The sequence below is a fragment of the Acinonyx jubatus genome, chromosome B3, assembly GCF_027475565.1.
Source record: "Acinonyx jubatus isolate Ajub_Pintada_27869175 chromosome B3, VMU_Ajub_asm_v1.0, whole genome shotgun sequence".
NCBI lineage: Eukaryota > Metazoa > Chordata > Mammalia > Carnivora > Felidae > Acinonyx > Acinonyx jubatus.
Window position 1 is genome coordinate 27,828,090 of NC_069386.1, and position 19,935 is coordinate 27,848,024.

The window sequence follows — 19,935 nt, forward strand, 5'->3', positions numbered from 1 at the left end:
GTACCCCAATGTTTATAGCAGTGGTATCAACAATAGCCAAATTATGGGAAGAGCCCAGATGTCCATCAACTGATGAATGGATAAAGATGTGGTATATATAAACAATGGAATACTACTTGGTAACAAAAAAGAATGAAATCTTGCCATTTGCAACAATGTGGATGGAACTGAAGGATATTATGCTAAGTGAAATAAGTCAGTCAGCAAAAGACAGGTATCATATATTTTCATTCATATGTGGAATTTGAGAAATTTAACAGATACCTATGGGGGACGGGAAAGGAAAAAAAAGGTTACAGAGGGAGGCAAACCATAAAAGGTTCTTGAATACACGGAACAAACTGAGGGTTAATGGGGGGTGGGTAGGCAAGAGGGAGGGGAAAATGGGTGATGGGCATTGAGAAGGGCACTTTTTGGGATGAACACTGGGTGTTGTGTGTAAGTGATGAATCATGGGAATCTACTCCCGAAGCCAAGAGCACACTGTATACACTGTATGTTAGCTAACCTGACAATAAATTATATTTAAAAAAAAAAGTGGTATATATACCACTTATATATAGTGTTAAGTCGTAAGTACTAGAGACATGCCAAGAAATCTACAAGGAAAATGTGGAACATTTAAATAGGAAGCATAATTTTATTTAAGATATAACTGGCCAGTTCACACGAATTGCTCAGAATTGTCAATGTATGTGTCAACAGTTGGCCCTAAGTGAAGTTGGCTTTTACATTTATTGATATTGATTAAAGCTATTTTCCATTTTGAAACTTCCCAGGCAAATAAAAATACATTTTTCTGACAGCCAAATACAGGACAAACTTAGGGAAAACAGCATGTAAAACTCTGTATGAAACACTTCCAGGGGCACCTGGGTGGCTCAGTTAAGCATCCGACTTGGGCTCAGGTCATGATCTCTCCGCCCATGAGTTCAAGCACCATGTTGGGCTCCGTGCTGACATCTCAGAGCCTGGAGCCTGCTTCAGATTCTGTGTCTCCCTCTCTCTGTCCCTCCCCTGTTCATGCTTTGTCTCTCTCTCTCAAAATAATAAACATTAAAAAAATTAAAAACAGAAACAAAAAAAACTTCTGGGGGTACCTGGGTGGCTCAGTCTGTTGAGCTTGATTTTGGCCCAGGTCATGATCCTAGGGTTGTGAGATCAAGTCCCACACCAGGCTCTGTTCTCTGCCTTTTCCCTGGCTTGCACTCTCTCAAAATGAGTAAATAAACTTTAAAAGATTCTCTCTCTCCCTTTCCCTTTGCCTCTCCCCCATATACACACATTTTCTTACTTTCAAATCAAAAGAAAACAAAAAAAAATACTTCTGTGACTGAGTAAAAGGAGAATAGAAGAATTTAAAATGCTTTATTTTTAATAGCAATAATTGCATTTCAAAATGACATAATTCACATAATTCACCATAAATCTATAGCTTATGGTAGGAAATATAAGTGTAAACAGCCTATATACACTTTATTGATACAATTTTATACACATAAATTTATATACTATCCAATAATCTCCAAAGAAAATACCTACAAATGTACTTGTTTAGACAGTAGACAACAGTTTTCAAAATAAATCAAAATAGAGATTTCCACTCCTCAGGTGCATATAGTGGAATTATATGTATGAAGATCAAATCTGAGGTATATAATACAATAAAGATATTTAACTTTGTTCCATGCCAGCCATGAGTGACAGTGCTAGAGATTCCACTGTGGAAAGAATAAAAATAAGGTTAAAAAAATAGGTTTAAATATTTGAAAATGTCTGAATAAGGTCTCAATGATTTCAGAATTGAAAGTATTTAGACTTTTCTACTTTTAATTAATATATTGATTACTTTAAATGTACAATAAAATGATAATTATTAAATACAAATTGAAAGAGTATGATTTATTTCTATTTCAGGTCATTTTAATTTTGAAAACAAAAAGTCTGGGCATTTCACTGAACAAATCACTCTTGTCCGCTATGTCACAGAATTTGGAGTCAGTTCATAACAAACTTGCATAACAATCACCCAATGCAAAAATGGACAAATGCATCAATGTTTCCTCTAACACATTTCTAACAGTATTTTTTTAAATGTTCAGCTACTCTTAATTAGTATACTATAATTGGAATACGTAGAAAAAAGGAAGAGATTAACCCTGTGTACTTTTCCAAAAAAAAATAAAAAGGCTGTGTAAAGACGGGAATGCAAACTGGTGCAGCCACTCTGGAAAACGGTATGGAGTTTCCTCAAAACATTAAAAACGGAACTACCCTACAACCCAGCAATTGCACTACTAGGTTTTATCCAAGGGATACAGGTATGCTGTTTCAAAGGGGCACATGCACCCCCATGTTTATAGCAGCACTATTGACAAATAGCCAAAGTATGGAAAGAGCCCAAATGTCCACAGACAGATGAATGGATAAAGAAGATGTGGTGTATATATACAATGGAGTATTACCCGGCAATCAAAAAGAATGAAATCTTGCCATTTGCAACTATGTGGATGGAACTAGAGGTCATTATACTAAGCGAAATTAGAGTAAGACAAATATCATATGACTTCACTCATATGAGGACTTTAAGATACAAAACAGAGGACTACAAGGGAAGCAAAAATAATATAAAAACAGGGAGGGGAACAAAACAAAAGAGACTCATAAATATGGAGAACAGACAGTTGCTGGAGGGGTTTTAGGAGGGGGAATGGGCTAAAAGGGTAAGAGCCATTAAGGAATCTGCTCCTGAAATCACTGTTGCACTATATGCTAACTTGGATGTAAATTAATAACCAGACAGATAAGCTATATTGAAGCACTGAGAAAATACTGTTTGATATGTGACAGATTTTGAACATGTTAAAAACTACAACAAAGTTTCACAGAAAACTAAGCAATTGAGTAAAGGCAATTCTGGGGGAAAAATGTATTAGAAAGAAAACAAAGTACGTTATTTGGTTTATCTAGTCCACAGAACAGTTTTTCATGGTCAAGATAAATTCTGGCTTCATTTAACTCAAAAATTTTTTATATAACTACATTTAAAAAATGTTTTTTATTAAAATAAAATGCACTGTTTTATCCACTTGAAAAAAAAGACTGTGCAAAGAGCTTTTAGTGTAGATATTTGTTCTACAAATACAAATATCTAGTTTGCCTTTGTTCTACAGATGAAACAGCTCTCTTCTTGTGACACAATCTCTGTGCTTCACACTGCATTCTGAGCTGTCATGCTTGCACTTTCCTGTGTAAGAGGCAGCCATGGGAATTTTTCAAATTGCTAAAAAAATGCCTATCTTTTGAAAGGAATAGTTACAAAGGCTACGTATAAATGTAAAGTATGACTGAGATCTATTTTGCCTTCTGCTTTACCTAATAATGGTTCTAGAAATCCACTGGTATACCAAATCACATAGTAAAAAGCAGTATCTTTAGTCTCAGTGTTTTACATCTCATATTCACTCACCAACTGTAATTCTGAAAAAACAAGTCAAAGCATGGCACAAATGCTGAGGGACTTTCCAGGTTTGAAATGGTGAAAAGTGATAATTTTTCATGAGATTAGTACCAAAGCAAGAACATGCAGACTTAGCTACAAGAAAATATAAAAGCAGTAAAAATTATTTTAACATGGTATACTCACGATGGGGAAAGGATCCTCTACAGACAGCTTTGTTTAAAATGGTTACAATAAACATATGGCAGTTTTTAAAATCAGACTCCATTTTCTCTATAGATTCCATTCTAGGAAAGAAAGTAAATTTTAACTTAAATAAGTGCATAAAGTGTTAATACATAGGCTACAAAATATCTTTGGGATAATTTCAAATGTACTTTTGCTAAATTTCCTAAGTCTAAAGATTATAAAATAGAAAATTTCCTGCCCCACTTCAAAATAAAAGCTTTCCAAATGTTTGAAGGAAAGAGTTATTAACACATAAAACTGTGCTGTTGTGGGGTCGCATTGAATTCTGGAGTTGGGATGACTGGGGGTGTTCCCTTTTACATTACACATTTCTGTATTTTCACTTTTCACAAGCATATCTTCTTTTGAAACAAAAAATACATTAAAGATACAAAACCCTATATTAGAACATACATTAGGAGAGAACGCAGAGGACACTCACATGCCCACATCCAGCTTCAGCACAGCCCAGCCCTGCCATACTGTGAAGCACATTTGAAACATCACAGCCCTTCAGTCATAAATATTTCAGTGTGTATAAAGATAAAAACTCCTTTTAAAACAGTCACAATACCATTTTCTTGAAAATACTTAATGATTTTTTAATATCATCAAATAACCAGTCAGCTTTTGAATTTCACATCGCTTTTGCAATTTTTCACTCTTCTGCTTCAAGTCTGAATCAGGACCAATTAATTTCCATAAACTGTAATGGCTGATATGCTTAAGTCCTCCTCACTCCCTGTTTTTGTCTTCACAATTTACTTATTGAAGAAACTGAAACAGTTCAATTTTAGCCAAGCATATGCAGGAGTGTTATTATTTTCTCCTCCATCTCACAGTGATATGGAAAGAAAAATGTTCTTTACACACTTTGAGACACCCATAATAAAACAAATAAGACTTTTATTTTCATCCTTTTTCATAATATTTCAATTATGAATTTTACCTACACTCTTAGTTTCTTCATACAGACAAAGACTGTAGACACAGCCATAGACTGATACAGCCATAGACTAAGATTTTAAATTAGATCATAAACTCTCCCCTTTTTACTGACTAGTACAAGCTATTATTTCAACAGCCCAGTCAACCAGACTTGTATTTTTATTTCTGAGAAGTAACAGAGGCATCATCATTACATTAATTTTATGAACAAGACAAGGACAAGCTACTGAACTGTACATTCAGGTTAACAGTAGAGGATGGCACTCTACATAGGAAGAGCAACAAGCTCTGAGCTCCACAACTGTACTCTGACTTCAGGGCATCTGTCTTTCTATGGGACTCTGGACTATAATCTACCGTAACATCCAGAATTTGCTTTAAAATGATTCAGCAAGTATGAACAGGGGTGTGTGGTAAACACAAAACAGAACTGGTCATTGCTGGTAACTGCTGAAATGGGGTGATGGGCAACCAGGGTTTGTTACGCAGTTCTCTCTACTTCTGTATATGTTTGAAATTCATAATTAATAAAACCTATACAAGAATACATGAATGCAACCTAAGAATATTTATTTGTTCTAATTTAAATTGTCATATTTTTCTGGTTTTACCGTTCTTAAAAAACTGCACTTTCTTGATGCTGCCTAGTTAAGGTGAACACATTCAATTCTTCCCTTAAATATAAGTGATATATGATATATTGCCAAGATTGAGAAAAAAGGCTCCCAGAATGCATTTTTTAAAAAAAGGCATTTCTTCTTCCTCTCATTAGTGGGGTGGCTCACTGGCTCAGTTGGTAGAGCATGTGACTCTTGATCTCAGGGTCATGAGTTCAAGCCCCATGTTAGGCATAGAGCTTACTTTAAAAAAAAAAAAAAAAAAAAAAAAAAAGGCTTCCAGAAAGAAGCCAGTTAAAAGGGAAGCTGAAATGGTCACAAGCTACATACTTACTGCCATGCCCCTAGGCCTGCTTGCCAACCATCCGCAAACATGAGAGCCAAATTCAGTACCTTCATGATGGCTTCTTTCACAAAACTGACCTGGAGATCAAAGCCACAGAGAGAACACAGGCTCTGTAACTATGTTTGGATACTGACACCAACACTTTAAAAGACTGCCTTGAATCAAATAAAGAAGGGTACTAGGCTCTGAATAAGTGCACTTGGAATCAGATATGGAATCAGGTCACACATCTAATGCACCTATGATACCGGGAGTATTACCAGCAGAGTCTGACCAACAAAGCAAGTGACCATTTCCTGGGATGGCCATTTAAGTTCACCAACGAAAGGGAGTAAGTAATTCCAATGGCTATAAATTGACTTAATCCCATATATTCTCACTAAGCTGGATGTACTTCCTGACTAAAACACTATTATTCCACAACTGCAGACACAATTTTCCAATTGAATCCAAGCACAGAGCAGGGTGCAGATGATCACAATACAGTTCTCATTTGTTTCTCTCAGGTATAATTTCTAGTAGTATAGTACACATACTTCATTTGACCTGGTCATTTCGTAACGAATATCCTTAAAATTCCAAAATACAGAGACAACCTCCCTTGACCAGCTTCCTTCCTGCCTCAACTGGCCAAATCTGCAGGTGACATCTCATGTACCTTTTCTCTCAGCAAGCATCGATCATGGATGGTGGACAAATATCTATAGTGAATTTTAATCAACTGATCTAAATCCTTGGCTTCCTCGACTTGATGTTGAAACTCTAGTCCTGTACTGTGAAGAATCTTGGAAGAGAAAGATGAAAAGTTTAATCAGCAGACTTCTTTGAGGACTTGTATGCCAGACACAAAACTTATTACCAACCTCTTCTACTCCTCTCAAATTCTTTCTTCAATAATTACAACTGTAAAACTCACAAAGTACCTTCTTTAAAGGTTGAAATTCTTATCCTAGAATAATGGTAGATGCCAGTCCTTTAGGAAATCCATTTGCATGGTAAATGAATGACTTACTTTGGACTAGCAGACTGTTTCTGGTGGGGAGGGACAAATGAACTGATTAAAAAAAAAACAACAATAACAACAACAACAATTATCAGGTAAATTGAATTTATATGTTTCTTTTTTTTTTTTTAAGTCTCAATGTTTATATACTGGTCTTTCTTTAAAAGGAGCACAGATGTTCTTCAACTAGAAAACAAGAAACAAATTAAGCAAAAAATTAAACTACCAATTACTCTCAATAATTAAGGGCTTAAGGCTGGCCCTCTGAAGGCCACTAATGCATGGTAAACAGAGAGTACCTCTGCCATATGCATCATGTCTAAAACACAGGCTTCAAAGTTTCAATTCTTTCAAATAAAATGAGTTTCAGAGCTTCTATACCAGAATGACTACAAATTAGTTTTTTAAAGCAACCATTTAAAATCCCAAATGAGGGGGCGCCTGGGTGGCTCAGTTGGTTAAGCGGCCGACTTCGGCTCAGGTCATGATCTTGCGGTCCGTGAGTTTGAGCCCTGCGTCAGGCTCTGTGCTGACAGCTCAGAGCCTGGAGCCTGTTTCAGATTCTGTGTCTCCCTCTATCTGACCCTCCCCCGTTCATGCTCTGTCTCTCTCTCTCGCAAAAATAAACGTTAAAAAAAAATTAAAAAAAAAAAAAATCCCAAATGAGTACTGCTTCCAACAACACTGCCACTATTCAAATATCTGAACTCTTCTTCTAGACTTCCTCTAGATCTGGTTTTAAGATGTGTAAGAGAGTAGTTTTACTTACTTTGTAATGAGTTGCCTCTTGTTTTTAAGAAAAAAAATAATCTGGCTGCATCTATCTCCTTATATACCACACTAGCCTGACAGATTTTTTGGCTGTTATTAAAATTTGAAGCCATTTTCCAGGGGCAGATCTGTTAACCACTAATAAAGTTTAGAGGGCTATACTACAAGTTCTAAAGGCGATTCCAAAAGAGGAGCTCTGGGTATGCCTCTTCCAAGAGGCTGCTGGACAGGAGGGACAGGAGTCTCAAGATACACATTCTGTGGAATGTTTAAAAAAATATTTCCCTCCACCGCCATGTTATTTTATGATCAAATATTTCATATGTGCTATTTTCACACTTACAGTCTACAAGTATTTTGTGGGCTTTTTACCTATAAATATATCACAAGTAATCCAGACACAAACCCTGGTCATGATGTAGTTGTGTAAGCTGTTCACAAAGTGCATGAGCTTCACTCTCAAGAGGAACATACGATGAATCTGTTGTCTTACTGTTTCCTTCTGTGGTCCAAATTGAACAGTTGTGTCTTCTTCACATAAAAGTCCTTCTCTGAACTGTGGTTTTCCAGCAGTACTAGTTAGCTCTGCATAAGATGCAAAATCAGAGTAGGTGGGAAGAACATCTACTCAGGCCCCACCCATACCACTGCACAGGGGTGGGACTTCTGGTGTCATCAACCCGCAAAGGGCACTCTACAGGAGTCACATCAGGGACCATGCCTTCAGTGTCTCTGGCAGGTAAAGCAGTGAAAAGTTCCCCCTTATCACCTTGATTATCACTGTCATTTAAATTTAAATGCAAAGTCCCAATAACTTGTCATTAAAAATTTTTGCATAATTTAAGAATATTTATTCTGGCTAAATTCCTAATCAAGTTGCTATATTTCAGGTTGACTGCAGTACTAATTCCCTGGTATTTCATTCAGGGAAGTTAATTCTGACATCTGTAAAACTGTTACTATAAATACTTGTCATCTGGGCACTTGTATATACATAAAAAATGACCAAAGATCACCTACTTCTTTTTTTCAGGGCTAAAATTAAATTATAATTTATCTGTTGCAAACAAATCTTACCACCGAATAGTAAAACATCCAGACTATATTTTGCCCATTTTATCTGCAATAAGAGAAGGAACACCTGATTATAAATTTTCTGACATTCCAAACTTATAACAATATCCACAGGCCATGGGATCTATGAAAACAAAAACAGAAAATTAGAGTAGAAAGTAACCTATTACTTGCACGTTATAATTTTAATAGAAAACAATGTTCTTACTAAATGTATTAGCACATACCTTGTAGCTCAAGGTTAGACCATCTAAGACATGAACAGGGAGTTTCTTCTTAGTTGTGTCAACATTTTCATAAGATATAGACAGACTAGATAAAGAAATTTCAGTTTTAGTTTGAAAATTCTATGCTCACATAAAAAAAACTCTAAAAAACCACTAGCATTTTACCATTTATTTTATTTACATATTTCAAAGAAGACATATTTCATAAAAGGAATGCAAATATTTAAATAAAGTGCTATTTTCTAGCCTATATTCCAGAATAAGAATTTGGTTTTAGAAGAGGGGCAAAGTTTTTAAACAATGGGTTTAGCTATGAAAAAGAGACTCTTAAGTGTAGTAAGTTAATTAGGAAAAAAGATGAAGTTGGGGAAGAAAATATAATGGTAATAGGTTGGGTGCTTAATTGGGATAAAATTCAGGCTACAGGCTCAGAAGATGGACACTCTGCTGAAGATAGTGGGGGGGAGGTTGCTCTCCTTGCCTTGAAGAGTGTGTATGCAAGTGTGTCAACAAGAATGGGGTCTGCTTCCAAAGCAAAGGTGTTGCACACTGCTTCATCCATTCTTTCCTAATGATGCTTTGAAAGTAACCCTCACTAGAAATAATCAACAAATATGCAAGGAAATGTCCTTGCACCAGGCACTACGTGGGCACTTAAGTGCCCTTACTCATTTAATCCTCAGAGTAGTCCTGTCAGAAGACTAGGAAATGATGTAACTCTCCCACAATTATAGGGGCACCAAGTGATGAAACTGGAATGCAGACCATGGAAGGTTTAAGTGTACCATGGAGGTGGGGAGGCAGCCTTACAACTAGAGATGGAAAACATAGCATGTGACTTATAAATTAACCAATTCATTCCATGTCACAGGCACTAGTCAGAATTTTTTTAGCCCATAAATTTGTTACATGTGTATCCACTAAGTACTCAGAAGGCACTAACTGAATACATTATTTGTCATCACCATGCCAAGCAGGTGAAAGAAAGTCAATCCCTCTCCTCAGAGCCCAGAGCAAATCACAAAGCAGATATAGGGTGCTTCACCAATCCAAGCCAGGCAGGACTTTGTAGGAAAGCAGACCATTGCCAGGCCATGCAAATGGAAGTGCACATAACTAGAGGAAGCTATGAAGCAGGGAAAGTATAGCTCTTGGGCAAACCAGAAATATTCTGAATCCCTGAAATGTAAAGTGTGGTAGGAGAGAGAATATGATGTGTCTATATGTGTACACATACTAGAAATGAGGCTGAGAAATGAACCAGACATAAAAGCTTGCCCTCTCATGAGAAGCAGCTCCCTAGACAGATCTCCTTTTGTACCAATGACTTTAACTTAAGAAACAGAAATAGAAATTCCTAAAAGTAGAAAGTAAACTAAAACAAATGAACTTGACCCTACATTAAGTTGGTAGCATAATCACATGGAGAATTATTCCAAGTGACCTTGAAATACAGTATTCTGATGGCTTGATAGTAGAGGAAGAGAAAACAATCACAAGCATTAATTTAAACTCTCAGTGGGCTTGTTGCTATTATTGTCACTTTGGAACTGTTACTTAGAGAATAAAACCATTAATTATATCAATGTATTAGTAAGCACTCAAGGGAAGAAATACAAAGGAAAATCAAAGAAGTGAAAAATGAATCTTTAATATAAATTGGAAATATCAATATGAGCTTATGATTTTTTCTTCCTACGTATTTCCCAGCTCTGTCAACTGAGAAAGCCCAGAAGTACTGACAATCCAATACTGATGAACACTCTGGCACCAGATCAAGGGCTTTTTAAGCCATCAATTAAATGGGACTACTGCTCCTAGCAGGAGGTGCACAAGACAAGCCTGGACATCTAGTCCTGAAAGTAAGAATGCTCTCTGAGATTACTAGGGCTGAATGAAGGGTCTCCCTCTGGGTGAAAATGAGACAGTCTGAGCAACAAAAATAACTGTAATAGACTGCAACATATTAAATACAAGTTCATGAGTTTCTGCTGGTAGTGAAAAACAACTTTCTCTAGCTCCCTCTGGGGATTGCTGGGTACCAATTACTTCTTATGGAAAGAATCCAGCTGTTACACCCTGCTTTTACTAACCACATAGCTGATGAAAATTCTGCTTTTATAGAAGAATTAAAGGTAATAAGAGTGACAAAAATAAAAGAAATTAAAAATAAAAATAATCTACTAAGTAGTAGGTTGGGAACTTGGGTGTGGTTGTGAGAGAAAGAATGCTTTGTCTGGCATGTAATGTTAATTATTATGACTATTACTTTTGAAGGACCATTGAGGGAGCTGAGAAAGAGAGCTGAACAGGGACATGGAACAGGAAAAAGGATTGCCAAGCAGTGTACAAGATGAGTCTTTGCTTCACAAAGATTTGATGGCACCAACCCACAGACCTGGGTGAGTTGTTCAGAAGGCATACTGACAGGGAGAAAGGGTTGATTAGCTCCACAGTTGGGGATAAGCTCACCTAACAGTTTGAAAACATGCAACTCTGCCCATTAAGTGGTGGAATCTATTTCCCACCACTGAACCTAGCTGGCCTATGACATGGTTTGACCAACAGCATGTGGTAGAAGTGAAGGTCTATGAGGCCTGGAGCTCAGGCCTCAGCAGGCCCTGAGAATTTTGCTCGTTTCAAAACACTGCCTAAGACTCGTATGTAAGAAGGCCAGTGCATTTGGCTGGAGGGTGAGGCCAGTGGGCAGAGAAATTCCACACCCAGTGGCTAACACTGTCCTATGAGGCAGGACATCAGACCCTGACAGCTTACATGGCACCAGCTCATCATCACTTCTTGCTTAGTAGGTTAAGTCATGTAGCTACCTTCGGCCTCAGTTTTCTAATATGAAAAATAATGTTAAAATTCATAGGGTTAGTGTGAGGAATAAATGATATATATAAGAATTCACAGAGGAGTTATTACACATGGATTGTTTTATATTATTTAAAATAAAAAGGTGATATATTTTACCGTGAACTATCTTCAGGATAACGTTGTCCTACTGCTTCCTGAAGCTGAACATTAAGAAAAGACACATTCTGCCAGGTTTCCTTTTCTCTTATTTTATCAAAAATTGATGTGTAGAAGTCATACATGGTATCTCCACCTTCCATTAAGAAAAAATTTCTCATGGCCTGTAAGTACTCAACCAATCTAAATGGAGAGAAAATAAGCTACAGAAAGATCTTACACTCATGAGACAGAATTTTAGATCAGTAGCAGATTTTGTACACTACTAATTTTGAAAGAGTTTTACATTCTACATTTACTAAAAACAGAAATACAACAAACAAACAAAAAAAAATCCCAAAATACTAATACCTCTTAGAGACTTTTTAAAATAATAAAAATAAAAAAAATTTCTTTAATAGAAAGAAATGTTACTTTTCTATAACACTGTAGAAAGATGGCCAAAGTAAAAAAAGTGTAACCATCTAGGGGCTCCTGTGTGGCTCAGTCAGTTAAGTGTCCAACACTTGGTTTCAGCTCAGGTCATGATCTCACGGTTCATGGGTTCGAGTCCCACATCAGGCTCTGTGCTGACAGTGCAGAGCCCGCTTGGGATTTTCTCTCCCTCTCTCTCTGCCCCTCCCCTGCTTACTTGCGCACATGCGCACTCTCAAAATAAATAAAATAAACTTAAAAAAAAAAGTGTAAAAAAAAAACAAAGTGTAACAAACTAGTCAGTCCAAATCCTGCTATTCATAGTGAATTTCTACTGTTAATATTTGGGATATTTCTTTCTAGTCTTTTTTTTCTATGCATTTGAAAAAATATAGTTCCCACTATATTATATATCCTTTTTAAGCTTTAAGAACATTTTACATTATTTAAAACTCTGGAGAAACATAAACTTTATAAATATAAAGTTCATACATGACAGATTTGCCAAAGCTTATATGGATATGCCATTTTTATGGATATGCCATAATTTAAAGAACTGGTCATCTATTACTAAGTAATTTCATGTTCTTCCCTCTGACAGCAAACTTTCAGATGGGCATTTTTGTGCAACAAGCTTTTTCTGTATTTCTTTTGGGGTAGAGTCTCAGAAATAAAGGATTAAATTTCACAACATAATGGTGTGAAACACAGATGGCTAGTTGATTCTCTCAAAATTATTCATTGCATACTCATTTCCTACTTTATTAAAAATTAACTTGAAACATAGGTTTTAAAATAATTTCAATTGTTCTTAAAGTGCAATAAACTACTGACTACTTCCAAAATTAAACTACTCCTTTATACCTGTAGTCTTTTTTCAGAGTTTGCATGAGGTTTCCACAGCACTCGAGATACTGCTTATCAATATGAGGATAGAGGCAAGATCTCAGTGTTAACTCAAAAGTCTGGCATGTCACAGATTCTGATGATCTATCCACACATATATCTTCACCAGCAAACTTCTCATGAAAGTCACTCTGTTCCAAATACAACCTTTAGGATAAAAATGTGAGTCTTTTTTTTTTTTTTTTTATGAGCTGCTATCAACAGAATTCCCTTAAAAGCAAAACTCCAGAGTCCAATTTTTACCTTTAGTCTTAAAATTACCAACTATTACAGAAAGAAACTCCCCCCGCCCACCCCAAATATCCTTTAAGTGAAACAGTTTTTCAACCACTTCTGCCTTAAGGGTTAAGTACTGAGTAGGTCTTTTTAGCCACTGCCTCTCAGGCAGTATATGAGGTGAATAAGGGCAATGCATTAGACAGTAAGGCATGGTGCGCCTAAAACCACCTAAGGGCCAAGATACATTTTAAGTAGAGTGTGTGTGTGTGTGTGTGTGTGTGTGTGTGTGTGTGTGTATGTGTGACATGCTTGTACAAGACCTAGACTTTCAGAAGTATCTTCTGTATGAGTAACAGCAACTCCCCATGGATGTAGGACACAAGGTAGTCTATGGACTTTCACAAACAAGGAGGCCAAATTGAACACAGTGCCCTCTTGCATTCCATTCATTAGAAAGGATAAGCTACAAAGGTTTTTATTTTTAAGGCTGGAAAGCCCTAACTAGCAGAAATTAACAGTTACTAAATACTGCACAGATTCTGCCATTTCAATTATCTAAAATCTTGCAGCTTTGTATCACCTTGCAAAGTTAATTGCCAGCAGGGGATCGTGAACATCATCCAGTTCAAGATGCCTTTCAGCAATGGACTGCATCTTAATTAGGTTCTCTTTGGTAGCCTGCTGCTCAGTGAGGACCTGTGCAGTGGAATCTTCTCCATGTCGAAGACGCGACTGTACAGATTCCAGAAACAGGGTATACAAGCTTTTTCTCTCTGCATCTGAAACAAATATGTTTGGTGAACTATATTCCTGTAAATAATATTAAGTTGCATTAGGTAGTTTTATCCTAATATAGTCTGGTATTTTTCCTTTGGCTTATGAGAGTTTATCCCTGTTTCTTTACTTCCACAGTACAGTACAACTAAATACTTTTATACCCTGTTAGATAATTGCAAAGTTCATAAACATTCAAAGTATGAGCTAATTTTTTCTGAACAGAGTAACACCCTAAGTAGGGTGCTTAAAAGTTAAGTTACCACCATACTGGACAGCACTATAATACTTATAGGAGTCATAATTTCATTGGGGAAAACACTTTTGACAGTGGTCCCGAAAGCTCATTACATTTTATTATTCAGTCAAAAAGGAAATATTCCACAAAATGAAAATATTATTTAAAGTAAATACAACAATTCAAAGTAATGTAACATTAAGGTGATTTAAAAACAATTAAGGCTATATATACACCTTTCAAATCTTTTTAGTCAGTTGTTAAAAGTTGAAGTATATTGCTTAAATTGTATCAAAAAAGGCCATAAATTATATCAAGATTTTCTTGAAATCTATGATCAAGTCTAAACTGCTAACCAACAAATTCATATCTGCCAGGGTTTACATTTATGTCCTCAACAGCTAAATGCTGCACTGCATTAAGAAATGCTAGAGATTTATTTTTTAAATGACCAGTTCTAAGGAATCCAGACTAAGGAAAAAGCATGTGGAACTTATCATCACTGCAATCACTGCCTTTGAAACAGTGCTAAAAGTTTCCACTGAGGATAATCTTTTCAATTAGGAGCAGTAACAAAGTGATAATTTCCATGAAAGTAAAAGGCTTTGATAATTTTCAAACTACAAAATAATTACATATTTCAGGATGACAAAAATGAAGACAGAGTAATTGCCCGAATGCTGAGGGATACATGGAAAAGGAACCTTCTACCTCTGGCTGTGTCCTGGCACGTGGTGCTCTTTGCACATTGCAGGTTCTTCAGCAGCTGCATTGACTTGCCAGCCATAATTATCTGCTTAAGGACAGGTTTGAGGAAGGACACCATGGTATGCTGCCTGCTGGAGGGCCCCTGGTCACTGCCAGAACTTGCACTAGCATTATCACTCATTTTTTCTTCATTTTCTGTCTTTTCCGATACGCTGTATAGTGTGTAAGTTGCATACCAAAAGTCTCTGTGATTTACTGGAACATTTTTGTTTCTATAGAGATTCAAAAGAATTTTAAACTTCAACTTTACTTCCTTAAAAACAACAGTGTATCTGTTTTAGCTTAGGCATGTTGTCCAGACATTCCAAAACACAATAATATCAATTATTAGTAATATGAAGCAATCTTCAGGCAAAATGGGGCAGAGGTTTTATCTGACTTCAGTTTAACAGAAAAGTGGATAAATACTCTGAATGACACAGGTAAAATTTAAGTAAAAAGTTGTGGGGAATAAGCTTAGAAATTTCCTGGACTTATACCAATGGATTAACAAGGCATAAAGAATTACAAAGCCATAGGATGCTCACACCTTGGTTTGGGTAAACAAGATTAGGTAAATAAGTATAGAGAAGGTGGGGCAGAAGCCCCAGTATAGAACATATGAAATAAACAAGATTAGATATTCAGGGTGGAAGCACCCCCCAGTTTAGTAGTATAGCAGAAAGCTGCTTTCACAGGAGGAAAGGAACAAGTTAGGTAAACAGATAAATTGGCCTACAGACTGTTGGGCTGCAGCTGAAGCAGCCCAGAGAGATGATTAACAAAAGAAAGGTGCCTCGTTAACTCTGAGGTTATTTCCCCTACCAGTCTCATCCCCTAGGCTAGCTAAGATAAACAAAGGTGGTGCTTCATGTCTGCTGTAAACAACCTCCTGCCTGACTGCCCTGGTGTCAGGATTTTGCTTTGTATTAACCCACACCCCTAACCCCAAATATCTTCAAGACTCCCTTTCCCTCACGTCTACAAGTTAATGTTCACAGATTCAGTCTCTCTTTGTGCATGTCCATCGCCATGTTTGTAAGCCTTCTGATCTTAATAAAAACGGGGCAAGGACCCTTATTTGGGGCTCCTGTCTTCCAGGATATTAGCCATCTCTTGCTTTTCATCCTGCGTCCTGCTCTTTTGCTGGCCAAGAGTCTATGACAAAAAGTTTCTTGAATTAGAATTAAACAAAATATGATTACTTTGATTCTCTTTAGAAGTAGAATAAAAGTTTACCGATTTTGCCATTTCCTATAAAAGTAATCTCTACACTTCTACATTTTTTCGTCCCATACAGATTCTTAACTGAAATGCTTTTAACAATCAAATGATGGTCACTCACCACCCTTTAATAACAGCCAGAATCCCATTTTCACAAAAATTACCATGTAAGATCGATGAAAAACGATATAATAACAGACATGAGATTCAGTTAAAGAAGGCTAGCTAATTTACATCTGCAGTGTATAAGCAGGGTTACCTTTTCAGAATTCTAAGGATTTAACAGTCTCCTTTCTGATGAGTTAAATGGATAGCTATCCATAAAAATCACACATCTAAACAGAGTGCATAACTTAAAAGTGAGTTAAGAGAGTTCTACATTTGCGGTTTGTATGATTCTGCTCAGAAACATCAATTAACTGAAGGGGAAATCATAAGTGAATTATGATTTTCCTTAATTGTTTTCCTAAATATTTTATTAAGAAGGTTAAAAAAGCCAGCTAATTTGGAAAAATAAATGTATTCGAGGCATATTCCGTAATACTTTCAAATCTTTTATCCTACTGATTAATTTATAACAGCAATTAGTTGAAGCCACTTATTATCACCTGAATTCCCTCTTTAGGAAGCAATATGCCTTTTACCATACCAGCCAACCATAAACACACTATCATTTAAAAAGCAGAATTTGCTAAGGAAAGCTGTGAACTGACATAAAACTTGGGAGACATATTTTTGGCTGATTCCTGACATCTTCTATAAAAATTCAATACAACTTGTTTATGGTAAAAACATAGTCTGTCACTGCACTGGTCTCCCTCAGTATCACCTGAACTACAAAAGTGCATTATTTTCCTGTGAGAGAAAAAAGGTATGAGCGGCACCCCAGGTCTCCCGAGCTGTGTGTAGGACCCAACCTCTGGATGATGAACTCCCTAGCGCAGTCACATAGGTGCCCATGCACGATCCACTCGTCCACAATCTGCAGGTAGGGTCTTACTGTTTCCACCCAGAGAGAGAACAGCAGGGAGACCTGAGGACAGAGTGTGCACAATCAACTATCAGAACCCCCTTGTCTCTGGATAAAATGAAGTTTAAACATTTCTGAAACACCTTTTCAAAAGTAATTGTTTTTTGACAAAAAGAAATTAAAAATCCAAAACATATTCTATAAAATCCTTAGGAAAACTCACCTAAATATGAGATGACCATATTGTCTGTAGTCCATACCAGGACTCTCTTGAGAGTGAAAGTTAAAGAGGAACAACAGTTCTAAGTAGGATAGTCCAAACTGAGGCACGCTTATCCTATCTAAAGCACACTATTAGCAAAATGTCCATTTGGAATGAGGAAATAATTTCATTCTACTATAGTTCCAAGTAGTAAAAAAAACTGCATAGCTGAAAGAAATCAACCTGTTTTATACTGAACTGCAGTATCAAAATGGTGAGAAAAGTTACATCACCAAACTAGGAAATATACCTAGTGCATGTGTATCCAAACATCCAAACAAAATGTGTATCTGACCAAACAAACCTGCAGTTTTCTAGATTATAAATCTCCAGTTAGATTTGTATTTTTAAAAATTGTGACAAAAAACAGGTAACACAAAAATATACTATCTTAAGCACTTTAAAGTGTATAATTCAGTAGTGTTAAGTATATTCATATTGTTGTGAAAACAGATCTCTGGCATGTTGCAAAATTGGAACTCTGTACCTATTAAATATCTTCTCTTTTCTCCTCTCCCCAGTCCCTGGCAGCCACCATTCTACTTTCTGTTTCTATGAATTTGACTACTCTAGATACCTTATATAATAGATTTGTATTTTTATTCAAGGAAGAGTTGCTGCAAATATCTATAATAAGTCAGCTAGGCATTTTTCACATCTTGCTTTTATGCTTTGCTTTGTTATTGCTTCATCCTTCTGGTGACCTTGGCGATTAAAGGTAAGAAGCTAGTTTCCTGTAGCCTTGAATTTAGAAGCCAATTTTAAAACTCTGAAAAAACCAAAACCAAAACCAAAACCAAAACAAAAGGATGCCTGAGGTGGCTCAGTCAGTTGAGTACCCAACTCTTGATTTCAGCTCCAGTCATGATCTCAGGGTCATGGGATTGAGGCCAGTGTCAGGCTTGTGCTGAGCGAGGAGCCTGCTTAAGATTCTCTCTCCCTCCCTCTGCCACTCTCCCCCACTCACACACTCTCTCTTTAAAAACAAAAACACCCTCTGAACAGCTGTCTGACACACGATTTAAGTAACATTTTTACAAAGAACTATATGACAGTCTATCCACCACTCCTTTGGCTGAACAGAATGGAGTCATACCACTTAGAAAGGACAAAAGCCTTACATACAGTTTGCTCAGAGGCTTCTCCAACAATGTCATATTCAAGAATGGCCTTGTACAGTGTGTTGAGCAGATGAGATGCCCGAACAACATTTCGAGTGTCAGGTGGAACTTCTGCTACTCCAGTACTAAATACTTTGTGGAGAACTTTGAGCTGAGCCAGTCGAGGTGACAACTTGTCCACCACTATTGCAAGAGTTATTGTAGTGTCTGCAAAATATCAAGGAATCAAACTCACTAGCAAGGAAGCATATCTGCATTCAAAATGTGATATAAAAGCTAAGTCATAGAAAGATATGGCGAACTGGAGGGTGGTGGGTTTTAATCTCATTTCATAAGGAGCTAATTTCCCCAAAGAAAAAACAACTCTGAAGAAAAATAATGTATAAAGTAACTGAATTTCAGGGAAAAGGAAATAAAAGTGATTCTTAAACTCGACTTCAATTCTTAACATAAAAATACAAATTAAAACTACACTGGGCAAATAAACAGATAACAGTTGACTACTGTTTTAGTGAGGGGATGGTTATTACAAAGGGGAGCAAGAGCCAGTTTTTTCATGGGATTGGCAGAGCTCCGTATCCTGAAGATGAAAGTGGATATACAAATATATACATGTGACAAAGTGTCACAAAACTATACACAAAGATATTACTCCTCTCCCCACAAAATATCAAGTACCTGCAAAACTGGTAAAACTCATGTCAGGTCTGCAGAGCAATTACATGTATTGTGCCAATGTCAATTTCCTAGTTTTGATAACATACTATATGCAAGGGTGGAAGTTATTGGGGAAGTTGGGTGATGAGAATACAGGTCTTCTGGGTACTATTTTTTGCAGTAGTTGAAAATAAAAGTGGTGGAGGGGAGCTGACACTGGTTACCATTTTGTAGCTGTCATACTGGTGATCAAAAGGTTTGACAGCACACTGTTGGTAAGAGTGTAAGGAAACAGGTATTCATATACATTGCTGGCAACTGTTCTCTGTGGAAAACCATGTGGTGATGTGTATCAAAATCACACATGCTATCACATACTCTTTAACTTTAGCAATTCCATTAACAATGTATGCTATAACTTGCAGCTCGTGTGTACAATTACATGTTAGTGGTTATCACTACAGCACTGTTGGCAATAGCAAAAGATCAGAAATAGCCTAAATGTTCATCAAAAGGGGATTGGTTGGGTGGTTGGGGGTGCCTGGGTAGCTCAGTCAATTGAGCATCCAACTCTTGATTTTGGCTGAGGTCATGATTCCAGGGTCATATTGATTGAGCCCCGCATCAGGCTCTACACTAAGCATGGAGCCTGCTTGGGATTCTCTCTCTCCCTCTCTGCCTCTCTCCCCACTGCTTGCGTTCTCTCTCTCTAAAATAAAATTAAAAAGTCCACAACAAACAAAAGGTGATAAG

At 36.7% G+C, this 19,935-nt stretch overlaps 1 protein-coding gene across 9 annotated transcripts in view; it reads right to left on the reverse strand.

Moving 5' to 3' along the window:
- Window positions 1–1,338: 1,338 nt before the first annotated feature.
- TUBGCP5 (tubulin gamma complex associated protein 5) overlaps window positions 1,339–19,935 on the reverse strand; it is a 64,753-nt gene continuing 46,156 nt past the window's right edge. For 6 of the 9 annotated variants that reach the window (XM_015085021.3, XM_027067851.2, XM_015085018.3 and 3 more), the window contains 13 exons: window positions 18,530–18,732; window positions 17,090–17,205; window positions 14,913–15,181; window positions 13,770–13,968; window positions 12,929–13,117; window positions 11,651–11,833; window positions 8,675–8,759; window positions 8,451–8,571; window positions 7,780–7,958; window positions 6,258–6,383; window positions 5,588–5,676; window positions 3,647–3,747; window positions 1,339–1,721 (listed from right to left, as the gene is read on the reverse strand). In XM_015085021.3, the coding sequence (XP_014940507.1) occupies window positions 1,675–1,721; window positions 3,647–3,747; window positions 5,588–5,676; window positions 6,258–6,383; window positions 7,780–7,958; window positions 8,451–8,571; window positions 8,675–8,759; window positions 11,651–11,833; window positions 12,929–13,117; window positions 13,770–13,968; window positions 14,913–15,181; window positions 17,090–17,205; window positions 18,530–18,732 (1,907 nt within the window). In that variant the 3' untranslated portion in view covers window positions 1,339–1,674. Of the gene's footprint in view, window positions 1,722–3,646; window positions 3,748–5,587; window positions 5,677–6,255; window positions 6,632–7,779; window positions 7,959–8,450; window positions 8,572–8,674; window positions 8,760–11,650; window positions 11,834–12,928; window positions 13,118–13,769; window positions 13,969–14,912; window positions 15,182–17,089; window positions 17,206–18,529; window positions 18,733–19,935 lie in introns of those variants that run through there. The other 3 variants (XM_015085019.3, XR_008299030.1, XR_001432118.3) reach the window with 3 other exon arrangements.